The sequence below is a fragment of the Haliaeetus albicilla genome, chromosome 2, assembly GCF_947461875.1.
Source record: "Haliaeetus albicilla chromosome 2, bHalAlb1.1, whole genome shotgun sequence".
Lineage (NCBI taxonomy): Eukaryota > Metazoa > Chordata > Aves > Accipitriformes > Accipitridae > Haliaeetus > Haliaeetus albicilla.
This window is the reverse complement of record NC_091484.1, coordinates 25,415,471-25,440,448: the sequence shown is the minus strand read 5'-3', so window position 1 is coordinate 25,440,448 and position 24,978 is coordinate 25,415,471. Positions and strand designations below refer to the sequence as shown.

General features: G+C 43.7%; 1 protein-coding gene across 3 annotated transcripts in view; it reads left to right on the top strand.

Moving 5' to 3' along the window:
* Positions 1-24,490, top strand: part of CDCP1 (CUB domain containing protein 1) — a 28,680-nt gene extending 4,190 nt beyond the window's left edge. Inside the window, exons 2-10 of one of the 3 annotated variants that reach the window (XM_069811176.1) lie at positions 2,512-2,576; positions 9,339-9,542; positions 10,927-11,283; positions 12,639-13,007; positions 16,878-17,105; positions 17,873-18,253; positions 18,715-19,080; positions 20,386-20,467; positions 21,672-24,490. In XM_069811176.1, coding sequence (XP_069667277.1) covers positions 2,512-2,576; positions 9,339-9,542; positions 10,927-11,283; positions 12,639-13,007; positions 16,878-17,105; positions 17,873-18,253; positions 18,715-19,080; positions 20,386-20,467; positions 21,672-22,119 — 2,500 coding nt within the window. In that variant the 3' untranslated portion in view covers positions 22,120-24,490. The remainder of the gene's footprint in view (positions 1-2,511; positions 2,577-9,338; positions 9,543-10,926; positions 11,284-12,638; positions 13,008-16,877; positions 17,106-17,872; positions 18,254-18,714; positions 19,081-20,385; positions 20,468-21,671) is intronic. The other 2 variants (XM_069811160.1, XM_069811168.1) reach the window with 2 other exon arrangements.
* Positions 24,491-24,978: the final 488 nt, after the last annotated feature.

Here is a 24,978-nt window from a genome sequence, read left to right as displayed (position 1 = left end):
CAGCTGTACTCTGGGTCGTGGGGTTGCTTGTATGCAAAACTGGAAACGCCAACAAATGGTAGCCATTTGGCTAAGAAGTGGCCCAGGAGAGAAGAAACGTGATGTGGTGGGCCAGCTCCTGAGCCTGGCTCCTTAGGTGGCTGGTGAGTCTTTTCTGCCTGGGGTTGTCATTTGATGAGCTGCGATGGCTCATCAGCCAAAAAAGATTTAAGGAGGAGCAGGCTGAAAAGGATTATTTTTTTGGCATTGGCTCAAGGCATGGGCTCAAAGGGCTGGCCAGAGGAGAAATGGGGTGGAAGGGTTGGAGGCTGCTGAAGGTCATGTCCAGGCTGCCACCATGGATGTGTGGCATGGAGGAAATTATTCTTTATCTAGAAGATTGCCCTCCTCTCATTTTTATTCTGACTTGTGTGTGTTGCCTGGCTACACTGTAACAGGAGTTTCTAGACAGAAATCAGGGCTTGCTTTATGAAATAAAGGAAGAACCTTTCCCCTACCTGATATGAGGTATCCTTTGGGTCAGTTGTGTTCAGGCTTGTTAATTACTTAAATGAATTAATCTTATCTATAAATAATATTGGAATAGAAAATAAAGTAGTATGAAAGCTACTGAAAAAAATAAGTGTTGACTTGAAATATGTAGCAGCAGTATTTCCACAAACAAATATTGCTGAGGCTCAGTTTATTGGTATAGACCTTATCAGCCAGTTTAATTGATATTTATACATATATATATATGTTAAATAAAAACCTTTGGAATCCACATCTGCCAAAACCTCAGTCTTAGGTAGAGGCTGAACAACTTTGCATTTAGTTCATTCCAGAAATGTTTCACATTAGAAATAGCATGAGCCATCCTTTGCTGAGAACAAAGTCAAGACACTTTTGGCTTTGCCTGTGTTGACTGCTACAGCTATGGGTGACGGGCTATGGTGTGTTTGCAAATTAGTGTACACAATAGGTGAGTGACTCTTTTCCTTCTTCACCAGTTTCCCTATATTGATTAGATGTTCATTTGCTTTTTGTAATTGTTGATAGCAAAACATGGCCTTCTTCAGGTCCTGGGCAGTGATAGACAAAGGCAACTGGAGAGCAGTGAATGTGCGTGGAGTCGCACCCCTTTGTGTTGTGGCCAGTGCGGGGCTGCTGGTGGTGCTGGGTTCTTGCTGGGGCTGTGTGGGGGGAAGCTGGGTGTTGCTCACTGCTGAACTGAGGTGACTGGCCATTTTCTTAGTGCAGCAAGGTCCTCCTGCTGTCTTCTGGGTGCTCCTTTGAACTCTCTCTTTGGATGCTTTCTGACCTTGGTCTCCACGCAAGAGCTCCTAGAAAGGCTCAGCTGCAGCAAGGTGTGTGTTAGGCTGGAGGATATAGGAAAAATGGGCCTTGGATGCCAGTTTTGATCTAACTGGGCTCTTTTTGGGTAACCCTGCTTTTCTTAAGTTTCTGTTAAAATCTTTTTACAATTCTACATCGTTAATAATTTTTATAATTTGTAAACCTTTGCCCAACTGGGGAAAAGACTAAACACGTTACCTTAACAAAGCACTTCCAGCAGTTTCGGGGCCATTTGCCGTCTCACTGATGCTGCTCAGGTATCCCTGTCCTGTCAAACCTCAGCTCTGGACTGGACAACACACCCGCTGCAGCACGGGTTGATTTGTTGGAGGCAAGCCATTCACCAGTTCCTGTAGAGCACCTGGTGACTTTTGGTGGTCTCTTAGTAGGATTCAGCTGATAGAGCCTGGTAGCCATCCCTCATCTTGAAAACTTCTTGAATCTGATGGAGGTGTGACCATACAGATTCCTCTTGCTCAACATTTGCTTGTGCTGCCAGGGTGTGAAGGAAAGGACGTGGGTTGTGCTGTGCTTAGTAAACTGTTGACTGCTGTCTGTTGTGTCAGAACAAAATCTTGTGTTTCCCTGTTAGCTGGTGATGGAGGCAAGGGTTCACTGCCTATAGCTGAACCTGCCCAGTGTAGGGACCCCCTGGAAGACCTCCAGGAAGAGCCAGCTGACGATTTGTGCCATAACGTCTGGTAGATGCATTTCACGTATGTTAGTAAGGTCTAGTCTGCTTCTGAGTGCCCAGACTGCCAGTACTGTACTGTGGGAAAACATATATATAACTTTTTTTTTTAACCTATCTCCTATAATGGGGGGAAAAGTCTCACCTCTGCCTGTTCCACTGGACGCCTTTTAACAACCATCCTCAAGGGTGCCATGGGACAGCCTGCTTCGAGCTGATTTCTCGGGGAACAAAGTGAATGTGATTACTCGCTGTCAGAGCAAACTCTTGAGAGGTACGATCATGCTGGCATTTTGGAGTTGGCCCTGACTTTTCTGGGTCTGTGGGTGGAGCTGAGAGATTAGCATACAGACAGTGAACTGTGAGGGGTGAAAAAGAATGATCTGAAGCTCCTCAGAAGTGAGAGACAAAGAGCTGTCAGCAGGATGTTTGGTATGGGAGGGACCTCTGATTGTGAAATGTGCTTTTCCACCTTCCTTAAGCAGAGCCAAGACCAAAGAGCTGCTCAGGCATGCTCCAAGATGCTGTCCTCTCGCTGGCTTACATGAAGGTAGGGATAAACTGTGCAAGCAACCACCCCTTTGAGCAAGGGAGGCTCCTGCAGGGACTTGTGTGGTGTCTTAGTGTTCCTTGTGCCAGTGTGACATTTTCTCATGAAGTTGTGCAGACCCACGTATTGTACAGATTGCGTGTTGTATGCGAGTTGGCAGTCAGCCTGCAGACAGCTTTTTTTATTTTCAATCTGAAGGTACTTTATTCCTGTTAGGCATTACAAATTCATTAATTGACAACTGAGTGAGCAACCTTGTTAGCCTGGGGTACTGAGAGACCTTCTCTGGTGAATTGTGCTGGGTTGGCTTGTAGCATCACTGTGCCAGAAATGTCCACCCTTTCTGATAAGGAGGAGAATGGGATGTGTGATATCAAACCTGCTTTGCATCCCCATTCTGGCTATCAGTTTAAACCATCAGTGAAGATTAAGGTGCTGTACTGTGGTGGCTGAGGAATGGATATTCTCCCCCATGTGCCCTCTCCTGAGATGTGGGTGGTTACCCTGGCATAATAGTCATTGCCAGCATCTGTGTTTACAAGCTTTGCAGATTTTAAGCTTTAATTTTCTGGGTGATTCCCTGAAAGCAATCCCTTTAAAAAATATGGACCTCGTATCCCAAGCAAGCGTGGTGTTGGAAGACAGGGCCAAACATAAGGACATCATTGAGTGATGTTGGGAATAGTTAGTTTACATTTTAAATGTAAACAGAAAACCTGTTTGCTTTGTAAAGTCCAACAGGATTTCAGCAGCTTGCAGCAAGCAGGGCTGACTGTGCGATTGTGCTCGTGATCTCTGTTTGCTGCTCACAGCACCGTTTAGTAGGTGAGAAGAGTGTAAACAGTGTATGGGTCTCTGACTAACTTTGCTAAGGGCTTGAAGAATGTGAAGGCAATTACCTGGATGGGCATTGCAGGTGGAATTGGAGGAGCGGGTGACGCTTGGGCAATCGGGTGCTGTAGTTAAACTGGAGAGTTGGACTCAAATTGACAAAGAAAGATTCAATAAGGCAGGTATAAAATGTTTGAGTCAGCAAAGCAGGGAGGTGTTTACTCTTTTAAATATTCTTTAACCTGTTGTTGGCAAATTTGAGTCAACTGTGCAGTGAATTGTGTTGGAGGTGATGGGGAAATGGATGCTCAGGTGCAACTGTTGGTGTGTCTCTTAGCTGAGCCATTGGGGTGTTTGGGGTGCGGAAGCTGGAGCCTGACATCCCCGTCACGCAGGAGACAGCCTTGAGGTCCCCTTGCTAGGCGAAGGGTGTTTTGGATGGATTGGTTTGAATGCGTCCTGCTGATGCTGCTGTCTCCTGCACTGAGGCCATCCGTTAGATTGGGGAGAGGAGTTCATATGGCTTGAAACTGAAATAATTCAGCTTATGGCCAGGTTACTGTGTTAGTGAGTCGTATGCCTTGTTTCCGTGACCCTTGCTATAGATTATGTGTAGTGGATCAACCTGAGCAGGATACAAGCATGCCTGTGGGTCAGCATCCCTGCAAGGGCTCAGAAGAGGTGGTGAGCTTTGCAGGAGAGCCTGCCGAGCTGTAGAGACAAACAGCACAGCGGTGCTATCCGTATTCCGAGGCGGTGGCTCGAAGCGCTGTGGTGGACGAGCAAGTTCTCCAGAGAGGCGTGTTGGTTGTGTGGGTTCAGATCCCCCTTGGGCAGAACAGGAGTTTGGATCCAGGTACTTCATATCCGGAGTGAGCATTGCTGCTACTCGTCTTCTGCAGCAGCCTGTCTCCTCCAGCTACTGCCGGCTCGTGAATGGTGTCTGAGTCAGCCCTATCCAGCTGTTTTTTATTAAAAATGGCTGTAGTGGAACAAGCCCACGATTTAACCGGAATGAGCAAACCAACAGTTTTTGTATGTTATTTGGGACATGTTAACATCTGGGATTTTTTGTTGTTGGTGGTGGTGACTCTCATGGGCTTTGGTTTCTTGGTCTGCCTGGGTTTTTTTGATTGTTTTAATCCATCCAGTGAAGTCATGTGAAACAATCCATAGATCCTTATGGATAAATTGCTGCAATAAAATGCAGCCCTTTAGCCAAAACTAGTTGGACTCTGTTCTAACTCCTGCTTTGTTTAGCAAGGCACTGTACATAGCCATAAAAATTGCTGTCCTGCCAAGTCCTTTCCTTGTACATATGTACGCACACACTCTTTGTGAGTGCCATCGGCTCTACTACTCTCCAGCTGCCTTCTACATTGGACCCACCTCTTGTACAGGAAAAATGTCCTTTTGACATTTGTATATATGTATTAAAAAGTATTAGGAGATTAGTGTCAGGTGCAACCACAGTAGATAAATTTAGCCTAAACTCTGTAGAGTAATCCGACTTGTTTTACACTATGCAGTTTGTTTCCAACTCAAGTTGGAGAGCTCTGAGCAATAAAATTGATGAAAGGTTTGGAAAAATCATACTGTTGAGAAAAAGCTAGCCAAGGTGTGTTTGCGCAGAGAGGAGTGTTACTCTCATGATAAAGGGATGCTGCGATGAGACAGCTGTCATGAAGGCACAGTCCTAAACGAGGATGAGCAGTAGCGAAATGCAGTTGCAGCAGGGAAGGTGCAAACTGAGATTAGGGTGGTTGAAGAAATAGCCAGGGGAGGCTGCAAAACTGTAATTGCTTAGAGGAGAAAAAATTAGGGTGAGATCAGATGTCTACGTCAGCCTGTCAACCGGCTCAGGACTGGAGGCTTCACCTCTAACATCTTCTAGCCCAACGATCTCGTTGTGTAGACAGAGACTAGATCCAGCTTGGTAATGCTTCCTCTTGTTGGTTTGGATATCCTGTGTGTCATCCCTGTGCAGCACTAACTAGGCGTGGAAATTCCTTCTTTACAAGAAATGTGTACAGTTACTGGTAATCCTAATAAAGGCATGCAGTGGGAATCATAGACAAAGACATATTAGTGTGAGTCACGAAGAGACTCACTCATGTTTGTAAAAGCTCTGCAATAAAGGTGCTTTTAAAGTAGTCTCTCTATTGTGCTGCATGTGTGTGGCTATAGTTTGGGGGTTTTAGCCATTTAGTAATTTATTTTTAGTGACCTTGGGGTCACTGGATGTACCTTCTGCATGACTCTTTTTTTCCTTTTTTTTTTCCTATGAAAATGAGATTTGATAGTCTAATGTAGCTTAGCACATCCCTAGCAGCTTGCTGCTGTTGACATTACAGCACTGTGGTCTTATTTTTTGGCCAAAATTATTATCTGTGGAGTTTCAGCTTAGCAAGCTGTTTGTTTGTGCAATAATCTACCTTGGTGTCTGTCCTTGTGTGGGCTTCTAGTGTACAGCTTTGCTGAGCCTAATTCGGTATAGATCTGCATCCTTGTTGCCTGTGGGGATGCTGATACATTGATCATTGCAGCACTTCTCTGATTTTGAGCAGGTCCTGTTTTGGAAAGCTGAGGCATGGGCCATGTCCATGCAGGAAAACGATACTGAGCTGACAAGGATTTGATCTTCTTGCAGGGAGATCAAATGAATCACTACATGGTCATGCAGTCTGGAAAAGAAGTGGGGGGCAAAAAGCCCAGGCAGCAGAAGTCAGGTCGTTCAAGGGCTGGGGAAGACGATGCTTTGGTTTGACCACTGTGGGAAGGCTTTGCTCATTTCAAAACGCCATTCAAAATGTTGAAAATTTCTGTTCCTTGGTTTCAGCTCAGGGTCTGTATTTGATTTATTTTAAAGCTGGTCATGTGCTTAAGGTTATGCTTAAACTTAATCCTCATGACTAAAAATGGTCTTGGAGCTGTGTGTGAGCATCTGGTGCAGAAGTGCTGGCTGTTAGTGGCCCTGGTGCGTTTCTCTGTCCTGCCAGGCTGGCTGTATGGCTGTGCTGTCCCAGGGATGGGAAAACGAACAGTGATAACTGACCAGAAAGTGAGAAACAGACTTTTCAGTTAATACTTGTAAACTGTAGATGAGTGTGACAATTACCGTATGCAAGAAAAGTCTCTTTTGTCCATAGTTATTAATTATTGGTATTATGCTATTAACACTTCATATCTGGATGACATAAACATCAGAAAAATTATGACTGTCATGGTCGAAGGGTATTTTGTGCACTAAGCGTGATAAATAAAAACCCCAAAAGAACTAAAAAAGCGTCCAGTGGTGTGGAAAACAAAACTCTGGGCTAGGCTGGAAGTCATTGTTTCACTTTCTCTTCTGAAACTGCTTCCTCCCAAAGAACAAGGAGGAGTAGCCCTGGTTGCTGGTTTTGCTTTACTCGTTTCTTCTCCCCACCCCACGGGTGTTGCTTCTTTGATTGTGTCCTGTGTGCTTGGAAGATCATTGCACAAAGCAGTTCCTAGCCTGTCTTTTTCTTTTTTCTTTTTTTTTTTTTTTTCCTTGGGAAAACCCAGATCAAAAACTTCTGCAAAAGCATTTCTAAGGCAGAAATGCAGACGTGGGGTAGTCCCAGCCATTGGAAGAGGCAAGGGAATTCAGTGTAGGCTCTCAGGTCAGAGGACTGTCCTGTCACTTAAAAGCTGTAGGAAAGTTACTCAGTGACCAGGTTTTCACTAATGGTGTTAGAGGGTTGGTAAACTCGTCATTACAAGTACGTGCAAAAATTTGGCAAGCCTCGTGGTGTTTGAGGTTTTCATTTAAAGCCTTTGATCCTGGAGGTGAATAGGTAAGGCAGTTTCAAGGGCTTGCTAAATCTTTTGACTCCAAGGTTGTGTAGAAAAGCAGGAAAGGCTGGAAAAAGGCTGAAGACCAACAAAACTCAAATAAAAGCATGATGGGGTATCTCTGAGTACTCTCTTCTGGCCTACTGCCCCTAGCAGTGAGATTTTCAATGCCTGGTGTTTGCAAACCTGGAGCTGCAATGTTCCCAGTGGCAGGGAAGGACGATAGCCCGTGCTGCCTGCACAATGCCCAGGGCTTTTGCAGAACACTGCAACGAAAGTCAGGCCCTGCAAAACCATGAGATTGCTGTAAGAATCAGGAGATTTTTAAAAGGGAGGTTTAAAAATATGACAAGTGGTTTTTATGGGAAATTGGGTCACTAACGCAGTATGCTTCTCTCCGCAGCTGTGATGGCTAAAGTTTTGAGTTGGGTGGGTAGGTTGGTCGAGGGTCTCTGGTGTGCTTATCTGCCAGGAGAGGGCTCTGCCGACCAAGGGTTCCCATGGTGTGCTCAGCCCTGCTCCCCGCAGCCCTCACCAGTTAAGCCCCCGGGTCTCTGAGCTTTGGCCAGTGTCCTTACCACCGCTGCGGCAATAGCAGCTGGCACGGACCAGGCTGGATGTTTAGGTGCTCAAGGGATGGTGAGCAGTCGGGCAGAGCCCGCGGCGCCCTGCAGATGTGCGTTTCTGAGCCAGCTGTTCTCCCATGCCTTCCTGGCACGCTGCCTGGCAGTGGGAATGGCTGCAGGGGCTCTCCCTGCGTGCTACGCTTCTGGGTTTGCTAAGGTAAATCTCCCTTTATTGGGGTTAATGAGCAAGAGGACTCCCAACCTGGCCTATGGGCAGAGCTTTGTCATGCAGCCCTGCATGATGTCCCACTCAAGGAACAGACCTTTCTGAACAGAACTTGGGGTACCCTTATTTCTAGATATCTTTTTTTTTTAATATACTTATTTTTTCCATAAATACTAAAAGCATAAGTGCTCTAGACACAGTGATTGTATCTTCCATACTGAAATAAGGAAGGGAGAGTAGTGAAAACAAATAGAAAATTTACCAACTGACGTGTCCTCAGATTTTCACCTGGGGCTGGGCTTAAGCTTTGCTAAGCATCAAACTGATGCTATTAACTTTTCTAGTCATCTTGAATCTCCAGTCAGTGCTCCTTCGTGTCTTATATAGCGTGTGTATTTTTAGAAGACAGTCAGGTTTGGTCCATTTGTTGATAAACCGCTAGCCATAAAATAAGATTATTCAGCAAGCAGTTTATTCTGTGGCCCCAGTATTTCCTGTGAGAGCTGCTCCTGCATTCAGTAGTGCTTGAAGATGGTTGAAACCTGTGAAGATTGCCGAGGCTTTTATGTATTCCCCAAAAGCCGTAAGTCTATGATGGTCACGTCGGGGATGGAGAGGAGGTATCCAAGCACACATGGTCTGTCCCAGGCCACAGATGCCTTCTGTGCTGCTGAGGGGCATTGCATGGATGTCCTGTACCTTCAGGGATTGAGTTGTAAAAGGTGGGGAGGGTAGGAGAGGGCCATGACCGCATGTTAAATGTCTGTTGGTATGTGTGTTTGGTATTGCTGGAATACCTCATCTGGTCTGCAGTAATTGTTGAGGCATACCCGAGATTCACCTGTTACCATTGTGTGCGATTAGAGTTGAGGCTTGCTTTGTTGTTTGGCTGCTGAATAAACTTCCTAAATTGAGTCATGACTTTATGGGTGCCATATGAAATGAAGCAGATCATATGATGGGCATAACAGACTGAAAACCAAAATTGGGACAACAGAAATTTGAAAGGAAGAGCTGAGCTACTTTTTAAATGTGAAAAAGTAACAGTGGTGAAGGTAAACTGGAGCAGAACTGGTCCTACACAAATTCCATATACCTCTCTCTGGGCACATGGAGCAAGCGGATTTCTGTGTCGTCTGTGCTGGACTGGAAGAGCCAAGACATTTTCTGTACGTCCAACACTAGAGACTTCTGCGGACGTCGATGCGAATATTCCTTCTGACAATATGGCATCTGTGGGGATGTATGGAAAGGCCGGTGATACTTGTATGTGCTAGTAACAAAGCACCTCTTTTTTTTTCTTTTTTTTTTTTTCTTTCTTAGCTTCCTTTACAATCTCTCCTCGTACGGTGGACAACATCACAGTTACGATTAAACTGAGACCCGGTGTTTCACCAAGCTGTCAAATTCGTGTTAAAAATGTCATCAGGTCTGAACTCAAGATAAAGCCTGGGCAGAATGTGACTTTTACCTTCACTTGTAGTACTCCAGAGAAACATTTCATCATGGAAATTCAGAAAAATATCGGTAAGATTTGACACACCCCCACCCCCCATGGTAATTTTCCTCCAGTAAAACCATGTATCGTTCTTCCTGTTACTGTATTAAGGTATCCCCTATAATCTTGGGTAAGAAGAAATCTCTGAACACTGATAAATAACCTTGAATTACTGAAACTATGCAAGTTAAAGAAGTATCTGTTATGGCTGGCAGAATTAATGTTAACTTGGCTGTTTCAGAAACAGTTAAATGATAGTTTGTTGCACCAATTCCTTGCTGCTTTCCCTTTTCCCACAGTTTATAAACCCATCAAATAATCTTTTTTCCTATCAAAAGCCTCTGAGCATTGATAATGATACATTACCCACATTGTTTGTTGAACAGATTGATTGTGTCTATAAGGACAATAGAAACATTGGCAACATGCACATGTTTCCTTATATTTAATGAACATTATTGAAGTCAAGAAACTGAAAATTTGGAAGTGTTGTAACTAAAGCTTCATTTGCTTTGAATGTTATCTCTGGTGTATATATGTTAATGTACTCTTTAGTGGCACGAACACATGCTAGTTCTCAACAAGATCCCAAACTTCATTGGGCATTCAGTCTTTGGTAACATCTTTATTATTTTTGGGGTGGTGTTCAAGGACAGTTCTCTTCATGTTTTGGAGTTTCAGTCATATGATTCATGCAAATAGTAATGTTCATGGTATTTCATGATATATTTGTAAGATGCACTTGTGATATTTCTTTGAAGTTGGAGCCTAGATATGGATTAAAGTTTGCTTATTTTTAGTGTCCAGCTTGAAATACCAGTAATTTGGATTTTTCAGATAAAAGTTTTTCTAAGTTCTCCCAGGAATCCTGCAATGGTAGTTGTTGTTACTCATCACTTCTGCAAAATCTGGGGCCCAGGTTATTCATCGGGGCACCAAGGAAACGAAGATACAGTTCATGGCAAGCACTAGAAAATTTAAAGACGAATGATTTGCCAGGAATTCTCCGAGTGAGATGGGTTAAGATCTTTTCTCTAGACCCATGATTTCCAGCTCTCCCGATATTGCATTTCTCCCTTTTGCCCATTCAGCGCACTACCCTATTTACTAAATACCTTCTAAATTCTTTAGCAAACAAGGCGGGAATACCAGAGACAATGAATCCCTTCTATTAGTCAGCCTGACTAAAGCAGGTTTATCCTGTCTACTCTATGGTACAATCCTGTTTATGGTATAGTCCTGTTTAGAGACAGCATGTGACCACGTTATAGGAGTGTCTTTTAATGCATGTAGAAGAGAAGTTAAGTGCAACCTAAAAATTGTGAAAATAGTGATGAAGGGGAAAGTGTCAAATTCCTCGTTTACTTGAATGCTTTCCAGAGTGTATCATGGCTGTTCTCTCTCTGCATTTAGACTGTGTGTCAGGCCCATGTCCCTTCGGAGATGTTCATCTTTACCCACCGGGGCTACCTCGCCTTAACAGGACTTTCATCTGGGACGTGAAGGCGAGTACAAAAGCTGGACTTGAACTGAAATTTTCTACCCCGGGGCTAAGACAGATTGAACCAGGAGAGATGTGCCCAGATTTCGTTAGCTACAACATCAATAGCTGTATCGACATGGCCACGGTCAACATTGGCACCTTCTGCAGGAATGGCTCAGTGTCTCGCGTCAAGCTGCTGGGAGGAGTTGTCATGTCTCTGCACCTCCCGTGGGACTCGCCTCTCACCACCTCAGGCTTCAACATAGCTAACAGGGCTTCCATAAAACGTAAGTAGGGAGTAGTGTTTCCTCACCTGTAATCACCTCGTGCAGATTGCAGGAGAATTATTTAAACCTTTCTTCTCGGGTAACCTTCTAGGTTTGGTGCTGCTGTCCCTAACTCCCTTCCACTTCATCTTTTCTAAAAGCTATTGTTGTATGGTTTTTAGTTTGGTAGCTGGTGCTCTTCTGGGGTCAAACCATCTTTGTTTGGTTAATAATTATGAAAACTGCTGCTTTTGGTGCACGTTACTCATTTTCTATCTCTTTAAACTTCCTAAAACTTAAACAGACCTGCTCTGTTGGTTTTGTGTTTTCAGCTAGTTGAGACTAGATAGCGTAATTAGAATGAGCCAAGAGAGTTATTTTCTGGTTGCAGTGTTTAGTTGGGCTTGTTTATTTTAAAACAATGCTTCCTTAATTTCTGGAGCCTCAAACCAATGCCCCTCTTGAGGAGAGGAAGGTGGGAAAGGGGGAAGCAGTGCCTAGAAGGCACATGAGGCTGCTTAAATAGAGCTATCTGTTTCAACCTGCACAGTAACATAAAACATTATGTAATAATCTTCTTAAAATACCTGGAATATTATATAGCAATCAGTGGGTTACTTTGCGGTCTCCTGACAAACCCTCCTTGGGAGATGTTCTTGCTCTCTACTTAAATTCTGCAGTTGTTGCTATCAGTTATAAAAGGAATCTGGTCCAGGTTTGAGCTTCTAGAACACGAGTTTTTCTAACTCCTGGCACTCCTCGCAGTTGCACATTGTCGCTGGAGTCCTAGAACAGGACCATAACCTCTGTGTACCCAACTTCATGCTGCCAAGAGGCATCCAAGCACAAAGTGTCTTACACAGCCTCCATGGTTTGCATTCATATTTTGTCATGCGTATTTGAGGCTCTTTGTTGGCGTGCTCTTGTTAGATCTGGGAGGTGTTTGGACAGAGAGCTCTGTGATGGTATAAAAGCTCACATCTTTTGTTTCCCGCAACCCAGTGAAACAGAAGCAGTTATCAGGTTGCGTGTTTGCTTTTGCAAAGTCAGGAGCAGAAGTAGGAACTAAGATCTTTCCTTTCTAAAAAATAAAGGCTTGTCTGTCCACGTGCTTGAAAGGTGAACCCACTAAACTAAAAATGCAGCATTAATATATCCTTACCTTTTCTGTAATAGAAGACAAAAGCATCAACTCAAGTATATGGTTTAGTATGAGGGTTTTTTAATAACCGAACCTGTAGCTGAAGTGGATGATCTCACTGTCAAAATAAAAATACTCTGCTGCTGGGGCGCTAGATATGCCAGCGTGTCTTCATTAATTGCCACTTGTTTTGTATGTTGTGTTGTCCCATCCGTCCCCCCCGCCCCCGTTTTAGGGTTATGCATTATTGAATCCATTTTGAAGGGGGAGTCTTCAATCACCCTGATGTCCCCAAACTACCCACTGGGCTTTCCAGAAGACGAGCTCATGACATGGCAGTTTGTGGTTCCTTCCAACATGAGAGCAAGCGTGTTTTTCCACAACTACAGCCTTTCCAACTGCGAAAGGAAAGAGGAGAGGGTAGAGTACTACATCCCCGGCTCCCTCAGCAACCCGGAGGTGTTCAAACTGAGTGACAGCCAGCCTGCCAATATCGCTGGCAGTTTCAACCTGTCCCTCCAGGGCTGCGATCAGGATGCCCAGAACCCAGGCATCCTCCGCTTGCTCTTCCAAGTCGTCGTTCAGCACCCGCAGATTGATGAGAGTAAGTACCTGCCTGCCCCTTCTGTTGCTTTTGCTTACAGGCGCCTGGGCTGAGCACCACAAGGAAGAGAAATACTAGGTGTTTTGTCACTTTTCTTGGACCCTCCTTGAGTTTAAGGAGGTGGGTTGCCAAGCAACGCTGAGGCCTGTTTTACTGCCCTGGGTACCACCAGTCGTTGTTAGGGCAAGGTGGATGGCAATGCTAAAATTTGCATCCTTAAAATCTCGCCGCCTTCTCCTCCCCTCTCGCCGCCTTCTCCTCCCCTCTCGCCGCCTTCTCCTCCCCTCTCGCCGCCTTCTCCTCCCCTCTCGCCGCCTTCTCCTCCCCTCTCGCCGCCTTCTCCTCCCCTCTCGCCGCCTTCTCCTCCCCTCTCGCCGCCTTCTCCTCCCCTCTCGCCGCCTTCTCCTCCCCTCTCGCCGCCTTCTCCTCCCCTCTCGCCGCCTTCTCCTCCCCTCTCGCCGCCTTCTCCTCCCCTCTCGCCGCCTTCTCCTCCCCTCTCGCCGCCTTCTCCTCCCCTCTCGCCGCCTTCTCCTCCCCTCTCGCCGCCTTCTCCTCCCCTCTCGCCGCCTTCTCCTCCCCTCTCGCCGCCTTCTCCTCCCCTCTCGCCGCCTTCTCCTCCCCTCTCGCCGCCTTCTCCTCCCCTCTCGCCGCCTTCTCCTCCCCTCTCGCCGCCTTCTCCTCCCCTCTCGCCGCCTTCTCCTCCCCTCTCGCCGCCTTCTCCTCCCCTCTCGCCGCCTTCTCCTCCCCTCTCGCCGCCTTCTCCTCCCCTCTCGCCGCCTTCTCCTCCCCTCTCGCCGCCTTCTCCTCCCCTCTCGCCGCCTTCTCCTCCCCTCTCGCCGCCTTCTCCTCCCCTCTCGCCGCCTTCTCCTCCCCTTTCTGTTTGTTTTTTTCTGTTTTCTTGCCCCAAATTCAGACAGGCTTAACACAATGACTTGTAATACCACAGCATCTATCTAAAAACAGAAATAAAAGGCCTGGCTAGGTAATGAGCTATGCAATAAGTGATTTATCTTCTGGCTTCTTAGCTCTGACCTCAGTTCATGGTGGAGGATAATAGTCAAGGTGCCCTCACTGCGGAGGAGCAGGTGGAAGGAAGTACACACTCTGGACTATCACTGCAGCAGGAGCTCCATCTAAGTCATTTTAGAGGGAGTGAAGTTTGAATGGCCTGTACCTTGAAGTCATGTATCCAGAAAGGGTCTGTAGCATCTCACCACTGTAATCCTCAGTTCTTTGTCTAGTCTGTTTCCATTCATGAACAGCAAATCCTCCTGAAATTGTTAATCAAGTCATGTTTGCTTACATTTATTGTGTGTTGCACCTTGGAAGCCAGAAAGAGTGAAAACATTGTATTCAGTTAATCAGCTTTATCTCCCTTCTACTTTGGAAAGCATAGAGGAATTTTAATATATTTATGGCCAGTAGACAAGGTGATAATCACCTAAAAAATAAAAAACAGGTTGTCATTTATTGAATGAAATGCAGGTAATAAACCACTTGGATTTAAGAGACAACAGGATTTACAGGATTTCATGAATGATTTTGTAGTTATATAAGTTCCATCAAAGATTCAAATTTAGCCCTCAAGACAGTATTGAAACTATTATTTAAAAAATAAAACAAAACAACCCCAAAAATGCCATCTGCAGTGGGCAAGTTAAACACGGCTGTTATTGAAAACGTATTGGTATCTGTATATTCTCAAAGATTCCCAAACATTTGGGTATTCCACAGCTGTCTGTGGTGCTTGTCATTAGAGGAAAATATAGCTCTTTCCAATCAAAATTTCTTGACCTAGCCCTCTGTGTTTAGCTGCTGCAAAAAAACCAAACCTCTGGAGAATGAGTAACCTTGTGGTAGAAATCCTAAGTTCTGTGCTTGGTTGTGGTAGTGACTTGGAGATTTATGCCTGACCTCTTGCATTTTTGTGTGTCTGATTTCCCACACAGGAGAAGGCTATTTTATTCACCTTTTGTTTATGCCTTTGAGATCCATAGCTAAACCCAGAAAATTAAGAGTAATAATAGTGTATATATTTTTTAAATTTTTTTTAACCTGTCCTTTATAGAATCAAAGAATCACAGAATGGTTTGGGTTGGAAGGGACCTTAAATATCATCTAGTTCCAACCCCCCATGGGCAGGGTCACTTTCCACTAGATCAGGTTGCTGTCTTTGACATCAGAGACGTGTGCCTTTGTTAACAGCATACTCTGCGGACCCAATGTCTATCTTTGCACATGATTGTTAATCTTTGTGAACTAGGCTACAGCCATAACCTTCAATTTTTTTTTTCCTCTTTCCTTTTGTGTCCCCCTTCCAGATGTTGCGACTATTTGCAACTGCTGTTAGCTTACATGGGAGGTGGTGTTTGTCATCCCTGCTTACCCCTGTTGTTCTGATTTGCTGTAGCAAGTCATCTAGGATATCACAGACTTGCAGAATGGCTGAGGTTGGCAGGGACCTCTGGAGATCATCTAGTTCCAACCCTCTGCTCAAGCAGGGTGAAACAGAACAGGCTGCCTAGGACCACATCCAGTTGGGTTTTGAGTATCTCTGAAGACTTTACAACTTCTCTGGGTAACCTCTCCCAGTGTTTGACCACCCTTACATTATTTATTTTTTTTTTTTAATGTTAAGGACATTAAACCACCAGGACCCTCAGGTCTTTCTGCAAAGCTGCTTTCCAGCCCCAGTCTTGCAAACTTGAGGGTGCGCTCTCTCTCACTAGTGAAAATGTTAAGCAGTTTTGGCCTCAGAACATGTCTCCTTAAGCAGATCTTTGAGCTGAATCTCACTATTTGAGAGAGAGTGCCAGGGATGATGGTCACTGTGTGCGCATGGGCATCTCAGCTCCAGCAAGCTCGGAGGGCATTACAAGGCTTCGGGCAGCAGACTGTGTGCTGTGGGGTACGTGGAAAGGGGCGGAATGCGAGAGAAGTCATAGCTAGTGTTGAGGAACGGGAAGGTGCTCTTTACTTTTCAAGGTTAACTCTGCCAGCTCTCAGGCTTGCTTTTTACAGCTAGTCAGAAAATATTTCTGGAAGAATGCTTTTGAGCAATTAAATGGAAGAGCAGTGTGATAATTCAGTCATGCCATTGAAGGAAACCAAGCAGCCTAGCAAGGCATGGTCCTCAGCCTTCCCACCAGCATGGTGACAGACTTTGATAACCTGTGATAATTTTCTCTGTATGTTTTGAACTGCCAAATAGAAAAAGCTTTTAGGAAGTGTTTTTGAAGGCTCTAGTGACCTTCATAACAACTGCCAGCACTTCTGCTGAAGTACAGTACTTGGCAGTTTTTTCGCTTTTGAACCATATTGGTACTTGCGTTTAAATTAGCTTAATCTTTAACTGACTCCAGACAACCAGATGTGCTTAATTACTGACTTTGGACAATTTTCTTCAGCTTGGCTCCAACAAACCTAAACTGACAAAAAGTTAGCTGAAATGGAAATCTAGCAATAAATATGAAATTTGAGAATGGAGAACCTTTTCCTAATCAACTGCTGTGTGATCAGTAGAACTGACTTTAAAAGAAATACAGAAATTTCTTAGGTAAAACAAATCTAACATAGTTGGCTGAGCTCCTTACATTATAGCCTAACCTGTTCACAAGGGGCTAGTGTATGTGTTACCCTGTTACAGCTGGGAAGTGATAGGGAAACAGGGTTTGTGTGTGGAAAGGCTCAAATTAGAAGAGTGATATGATGCTGCCTTTCCACTGATGGAAAGAATAAATAATATTTTCTTAGCTAATATAGAAATAGCTATAACAGCTGCTCATCTGATGGGGTGAGAAGAGACGGAGGAAGTTCTGCTTCACGCCACGCTTCTTGCCAGTAATTGCTCTGGGATGTTTTTCTTTGCAGATGTCACCCATTTGGTCGACCTGAGCAAAGAGTGGAATATGACTGTAACGATACACTTCGAAGGGTGGCCCAGACACGTCCCGCTCATGTCTGAACCAATATGCCTGATCTGTAAGGATCCTCGCACCTGCGACCGCGTCTTGACTTTAGTGTCTGGCACGGTCTACAAGATCTCCTTTCTGTGCAAGGACTTGTCCCGTCTGAGGATCACAGCTGAAAAAGGCATAAGTATGACAAAAGTGTCTTAATGTTGTTTCCTAGGGAATGCTTTTGCCTGCTTTTCCCCAGCAGTCAGCCAAACCTTCTCTCTTGCTTGGGCTTTAAATAGAGTGTGGTTGGAAACCAGGCATTGGCCAGCAGCAAGATGGGTACAGTGAATCTGGAGATGGCCTTGTTCGCTATGTCATTCTACCTTTAAAAATAGAAACTGCGTAGCTATCCTAGAAGGCAAAGGACAGAAGGCACCTAAGCATCTTCTTGCTGAAAACTGCAAAGTAAGGAAACAGAGCAGGAGAGCCATAAATCTGCCCATGAAAATGCAGGACCAAGGTGGCCATCAGGAATGCATCTTGTGCCGTTTGCATGTCCACTTGGTGTAGGATTTTCCCAAATGCTTTCAACTACTACTAGAGAAAGAGTTTTAAAGTATATATTTGGACCTTGGTTAGTCTGCAACAGTGTTCCAGTCAGCAAGTGACATAGCAAAAGTAGTATCAAGTGATGGATTTTGAATATGTTTGTATCTGTTGGTTTCTTTGGTGTCCTGCACCCTTTCAAGGAAATATCTTTAAATATAAATGATACATGTTTGGGTAAAGGTTACTAAGAGAGGAGAGTTTCTCAGGTAGATGCTTATCTGGGTCTGTAACGCAAAACTGACAGTACTCTCTGTGTGTGTGCGCGCGCGTGCTCTGGTCCACAGGAAAACTTGCTTTTCCTAGATATTTCATCTGCAAGAAAAATACAGCCCTTGGTATTTGTTTCTGTGATTGTAGGCTGTGTCGATCTTCGATGGTGTCAGAGGAAGATCTATTCCCTTTCAGTGCCCAAGGCTATTACGCAACTGCCAATTCGACTGCATAAGTTTATTTGGAAGCTCTTGGCTCCCGATCTGATCAACATAGAAATTACATCTCCGTCCTTAAAACTTCAGCAACACGTCCCAGAGCAGAGGTGCAACACAAGCTATAGTTACAGCATTGCTAGTGGCACCCCAGAGACAGAGTTGAATGTTGGTGTATTCTGTCCTGGTGGATCCATTGAAAAGATTCAGATGAGGAATAATATCACCATATCCTTAAAAACATTTAGTAAAGGATTCCTCAATGAGTCTAACCATCAGGATCTGAAAATGTCTTTTGTGCCACATATTAAAGGTAAGGTAGTGGTTTGTACTACTTTGTTGTACAGTGTTGGATCTCTCTATGCTTGTTGGAGCACATACGGATAAATAGAAATAAGAGTTCAGTTCTTTAGAGTCTAGTCCTGGAGCCATTGCTAGGATCAATCTTTATCTGAATCAGTGCAGTGTTTTATTCCTTGAAGGAGGAAGGAGCTTTGTACTCCATGTGGTAGATAGTTGGTTGTTGGAAATTCTGCAGATACATCTGTGCTAATTGTGATAATTACTGATGTGGAAGGTATGAGAGGTGAGTTGTATTGTCAGCACTGAGATGCAGTTGGGTGTATTAATTTGCTGGTCACAGGTATGAGTGATGCTTTTTTTATTATGGAGAAGAAGGACCAAATAATTTTATGTGCTACAAGAGAAAGCTTAAAAAAGAAAAAAGTAACTTTCAGACCTAAGTTTTCCTTCCTTTATTTTCCTTTACTACAGATGAGTGCACTTTCACTGTGAGTCCAGATCCAAAAGCTAAAGTTTACTTGCAGACTCCTAACTGGCCTTATGGTCTACCTCCTTATGTCTCCATATCCTGGTACATCTTGGTGCCCAGCAAGCAAGTTGCCCGCCTCGGGTTCTCCAAGGACCGCATGGGCATTGCTTGTGAGACAGGCCGTGCCTATGTCAACATAAAGGAAGAGACATTGGGGGCAGAGGAGACCGTGTGCCGTGAGGATGAGTTTCTGCCCGAGCCCCGAAATATGTATCACAACTTTTGGGTAAATGTCTCCAACTGTAAACCTGTGGATAAGACGCAACTGACCTTGCAGTTCTGGGTGACTTTTGCTGACAAGCAGATAGGTAAGTCCTGTAAGGTTGTGGTGGTTTGCTTTCTGCTTGTTTCCTTGCTTTCCCTTGGGGCAACAGTAATGGGTGCTGGTCCTCCTTGGGTGTGGGGTTTATGAGATCCTGGCCTTTGGAAATACCTGTCCCTCAAAAACCTCTGAGAGTTACACCTGGGTACTTCTAGAAGCTGGGAGGGAAGGAGGGGCTTTAATGTGGTGTTTTTTGGGGGGGGAGGATTTTTGTTTTGGTTTGGTTTTTCTGAGATGGGGGATTCCAGGGCTCTGGGGGAGTAAGACTAGATTTTATTTTTTTTAATTTAATTTAGCTTTTTAAATTGGACGTCACAGCCAGAACATATAAGAAGATCAAGTGATGTTTTTCCCTCCCAAGGTCACGGACCTGGTGAACGACCTGGGATTTGATTATGCAAACTTATTCATCCAAGTAGCCCTTACTTCATGTTAGCAGTTAGATTAGTCTCAGTGTTTGCGTGAGCAAGAAATCACCCCTGGGACAGGTCTGGCCGTTTAGTGGAGAGTGCCCTGACTGCTAACAGCAAAATCAGCATTCTTGTTGTCTTTCATCTCCCTGAAACATAAATAGTTTTTAAAAAAAGGGGGGGGGGGCATTTTTAGGGTAGGCTTTGCTTATGTAAATTTGCTTCACATTTGCACTTCCTCTTCACCTGTGGGAGACTGCTGTCTGTAGAAATATTGGCTACATAGGCTAGAACTGAAACAGTATCAAATTAATTTCCAATTTTTCCTCTTTTTTTTCTTTTTTTGTAATGGATACTTCTTTTAAAACACGTGGCATTTTTCTTTCCCCACTCGTGGACTTTCCAGATCAATTTTGCGACTCCTAGAAAACCCCAGGTCAACACAACTGGTGTATTTCAGAGGAAGGGATGGTATTGAGGGGAAGTTGGTGAAATGTCACTATTTATATTTACTCTGTTGAATCCCTCTCTGTCTCTCTCTGCACTTTCTTCTCTTCCCTGCCTATTCAGCCAGAGGCACGTGAGATGCTGAGGGTAAGTTTAGCAGTGCATGAGCTGTATTGAACTCTTGGAAGTGGGGTGGGTTGGTTGGGTTTTTTGGTTGTGTCCACTGCTAGCAGCAGGAGTTTGTCATTGCTTGGCCTCCAACCTCTTGGAAATGGCTTGTGTTGTCCTGTGGCGAGAATGACTCGGAAACTCCCGCTCTGCGGGTAGCTAGTATGCTTAGAAGCCCTTGAGGAAGTTCAAACCGAGACAGCTTTTAGGAGAAAGCTGGGTGTTTTCTCTCTTGCTCAGTGTCCTTGTACCTTGTCTGTTTGCAGACCTAGGAGTCATACTTGCTGTGGTGGCTGGGGCTGGAGTTCTCACAGCTATTGGACTGACTGTGTGCTGTGTTAAGAAGAAGTAAGTTCATAATTCAGCATGTGTAACTTAGAAGTTCAAGAAGGCATTTTGGGAGAGCTGGGCCCTCTGTTTCATGTGTTGATATAGATCCCTTGAACAAGGGTCTGAAGCATGAGGTAGGCAATGGTAGTGGAAGTAATATGACTCCGGGAATGCTGCTTTACTCTAAATTGACTGACTTGTAAGAGCAGAGCAGCATTCCCTGAGTCACATTACTTCAACCCCCAGTGCATTGCCTACCTCGGCCTTAGCACAGGCTTCTGGCTGTACTGTACGGTATTGGTTGGACTTCATCAGCAATTCCTGCAAAATGAAATTGCAATGAATGTGGCTGTTGTGAGTGTGATTCTGTAAAAGACCATTCAAACAAGCTGTAAACTCACCCAGATACACTAGGAGCTATCTTTCGTCTACACAACAGAACCTCCAGCAACTTCTCCTGGAGTTTGCACATCACGTGGGAGCATTTTTCTGTGACATGAGCCCTTGGGGAGAGAACTAGGTTGTGCAAAACAAACATGCATAGCATTACTCATGCAAGCAGAGTCTGAAGTCGTCAATAGCTTGTGGTTTCTGATACATGTATGCTTAGTGCTGGCAGGGTGATTGGGTCCTGAAGCCGTTGAGCTGGAATGAATTTGTGCAATATGATGACTAGAGCAGTTATGAGCATGCTTCTTTTGCCACACAGGAAAGACTTTACAAATGCAGGCTTAAAAATCTTCAGTTCAGCTTTTGGTCTTTCCACTCTGGGGACAGTCGCTCCAGAAAGTGCAACCAAGAAAAGTCATTCAGCTTTCATAGAGGACCCACTATCTTACTCATCTTCAGTAACGTTCAGCCTTGTTTTGTGAGGCTCTGATGGCCTCTGGGTCCTATTAATGTCCGTGGATATTGGGAGACTTGGTACACTGCACAGCTGGGACCCCTGGTGCTTGGGAGGCCATTGGTGTTAATCTTGCAAACTTCAGGGTCAGCAGAGCAGCAGTAGGTAGCCAAATAGCATGAAGTTATTTTCTGCTCTGTTAAAAAAAGCACGTCTAGACTTGGGAGTTATTCTTCCTAAGATTGCAAGTAAAGCCTTCAATCCAGGCAGACTGCCTGACACTGGGTGGCTGGGATGGGTAAAAAGAAGCTGTGTTGAGTTCAAATGTACCAGCTGTGTATTGTTTCTGACCTGTTAACAATTTCAACTCTGTAATAGGAAGAAGAAAAACCAGAACCCCATGGTGGGAGTGTACAATCCTAATGTGAATACCCAGGTGCCTGGGAAACAAGGTTTATTCACAAAAGGGAGGAAAAACAATGAGTCTCATGTCTATGCAGTTATTGATGATGCTATGGTCTATGGGCACTTGCTGAAGGAATCCAATGGCTCAGTTGCTCCAGAAGTTGATGTATACCAGCCTTTTGATGGACCCATTGGTAGCTTGCCACCTTCTCCACCTCCATTATACTTCAGAAAAGACGTTAAACGCTCTTCTAATGCTGAGGAACCTCCACCTCTGATGGACACAGACCATGACACTTACACATTTGCTCATCAGAAATCAGGGCAATCGGAGGACAGTGGAGATACAAATGAAAAGAATAACAGAGATATGAGCGTGTCCTTGCTGGAAAATAAGGAACAGGATGGTTTAGTGGAGTAATTTTACACCAGGTATAGCAGTTTCCTGTGGAAATACAGGTGTAAGGACAGGGGTCTAGGAAAAAAAACTGAAGAGGAGTGTTATTTTTAAATGTGTTTTGATGATGTTTTGTTTTGTGTGTTGTCTGTTGTTTGGTTTTGTGGTTGTTTTTTTTTAAAGTTCAGCTGTTGATAGCTTTCAGTTTTAGAGTGAACGTCTAGCAAACTCAAAACCAGTTGAGACGCAGCAGGACTGCCTGCACTTCTGGTTGCAAAACAGGTGGCAAAGGTATGCTTCTGCTTTTTATTATAAAGACGTCAGGCAACTGAATTCCTAACTGCCAGCTTAAAAGTGTGGCAATTAATAGAGTGGGGAGAGTGTTTTGTCCAGTATTTCCTCCTCTCACAAGTCATTTGTTCCTGGGTGTTAGTTGGTGAATCTTGGAAGACATAGGCTACATTGCCGTCTCAAGGCAGCTCCAGGTTGCGGAGATGCCTAAGCAATCTGCTGATGTCTGAGCAAAGGCGGGGATGCTGTCATTTCTACCACTTGCTGCTTGAAAATTCATCATATTTAGGATGCTGGTGGCTATTAAGTGTAGTGAAAAACCATTTATGTTGCCTGGAAGAGCTCAGTGAGTGTAAATCAGTGTGAACACTTGAGCTTGGGCTCTTCTAGTTTGGAAGTAAAGGTACAGGTTTTCTCTAATTTCCAACTGATGTTGTTATACTTGGATAGCACTGTGTGAACCTACACCAAAGACTGTATTTTCTTTGATTTTTTACAAAAATGGTTTCAAAAGTCTAAAGCAATTTGCACTTCTGTTCAGATACCTGTAGCATTCACATTTTACTAATATCTTGTGCTTTTGGTTCAAGTAAGAGTAAGGATTCAGTGAAGAAATGATGATGTGATAATCCAGCTGTTTACTAATGCTTTTCACTTCACCTGTTAGAGATACTTGGTTATTTAATAAGGATTAAAAAAAGGGGTAAAGAAAATAGTTTGTTTCCAGCAGGCAGTTTCTCTGAAATGCAAAGAATGAGAGTGAATCCATAAGGAAAGCCTAGATTTTTTGGCTTTTTTATCAGTCTGAATTTAACAACCATGTTGAAATGATGCTGGGGACAGCTCTCGACTTATAGTGGGACTTACACTTCAGGTGTCTAGCAGCCTTTGAAAGACACCTCTTGAAATCAGATAAATAATAGGTCTCACTTTTAAGTGCAGTAGTTAGCATGCCCCTCAGTTTCTGTGCCTTTTAAAACTTGAAGGTCGGATCTTTGCGCAGAGGACTATGGCTGTATGAATAAAGTTGCCTTTATATACAAACATCTGGCTTGTCCAGGTGTGCAGTTACTGAGGATGTCTGCAAATTTGCGTGCAGCACTAGACTCGATGACTTGAGAATTTCTCTCCAAAAGTCTTACTGTGACTGTTTCTTGCCTAGTGATACACAGATGCCATAAAACTTTCAGACACTGTTGCATGCAATCATGTTAAACATATAATAATGTCTAAAATTAAAATGTCTTTATTAGAAACCTTACTGTTTACATTTAAAATAAATGCGGACTTCTTCCTGTGTTAACTATGCTGGCATTGCAAATTGGCTATTTATGGTCAAGTATGTGTATTTAAGAAAGTATATCGTTGTACTGCTTGGACTTCTGTAAGATTCAGTATAATGTCGTATCGGTCTCAGTTTTCTGTAGCATATAGCAAAATGCATGCCAGCTAAAAGCACCTATTAATTGTTTCAGGTATTTTCCTGCTTATGTTTATCACTTTTAATATAGAAATGTGTATTCCTAGATATCTGGCTAGTCACCGGAACTGCATATTTCAAAGTGTACTGTGTCATTTTATTGCCATTTGAGAACTTAAAAAGATTTCTGCAATACTGATACCTGTTTTTCTCAGGTAACTGAATTGCCGCAATACATTTTTATCAGAGTAGTCCAGTTATGCATTTGGTCAATGTTTCTCACTTCTCTTTTATTGAAAAGGAATGAGAAGTCTGCAAGGGAAATTCAAGGCTGTCTCATCTCTCTAGCTCAGTTTCTGCAGTTGCTTAGATGAAATTTTTTAGTTCTTTCTAACCACCTGAAGAAAATGTAATGGAGATCAGGCTTTTGTTCACAACCGTTTGATCTTTGAAGGAAGAATATGATGCTTGTTGACTGGTATTTTTATTTGTTCTATTTTAACTCAGCTGTTGGCATGGCAATATAAACTGTAGTTTACAGTTGTTTCCAGTCTAAGGTTGACTTTCACTGTGCATATCTTGGTATGTTTAGAGTAAGAGTTCAGGCACAAATTCCAGTTTGCTTTTCATTAAGAGAAAGTTGTGACTTTTTAGAAAAATAAATAAAATATAATCATACTACCAGCTGGAATAACTAGTGCATGTCTTTCGTGTGTGTGTGTGTAAACTCAACCTCGAGTATTTTGACGTCTGACTGTTGATAGCTATGCCATCTCCCTGGACGACAGAAGCTGGTTTCTAGAGAATCTAGTTTGCCAGGATAATATACTGCTGACTGTGCATGTCCTTTTTCTCACATAGCCTGTGATATGCCATTAATTGCTGTTTTTAAAGGCATGTGTTTAGATTGTTGGGGAGAAGTGTTGTAAAATATTTGAAGATTTCATATGAAAATAAATGGCTCAGCGGCTTCTCAGTAGGGTTGTGATGTTTGTAAATTATTCATGCCCAAATGACACATACAATTGAATTCCAAATTAATTTCTTTTCAGTGATAATAGCATAAAAGTACATTTTATGATTTGTTCTTCAGCCCAGAAGAGACCTTTATGAAAAAGTGTGAAGCCCTTTTTTGTTGTAAATTAAAGTGCATGGAATCAGTTCATACCGAC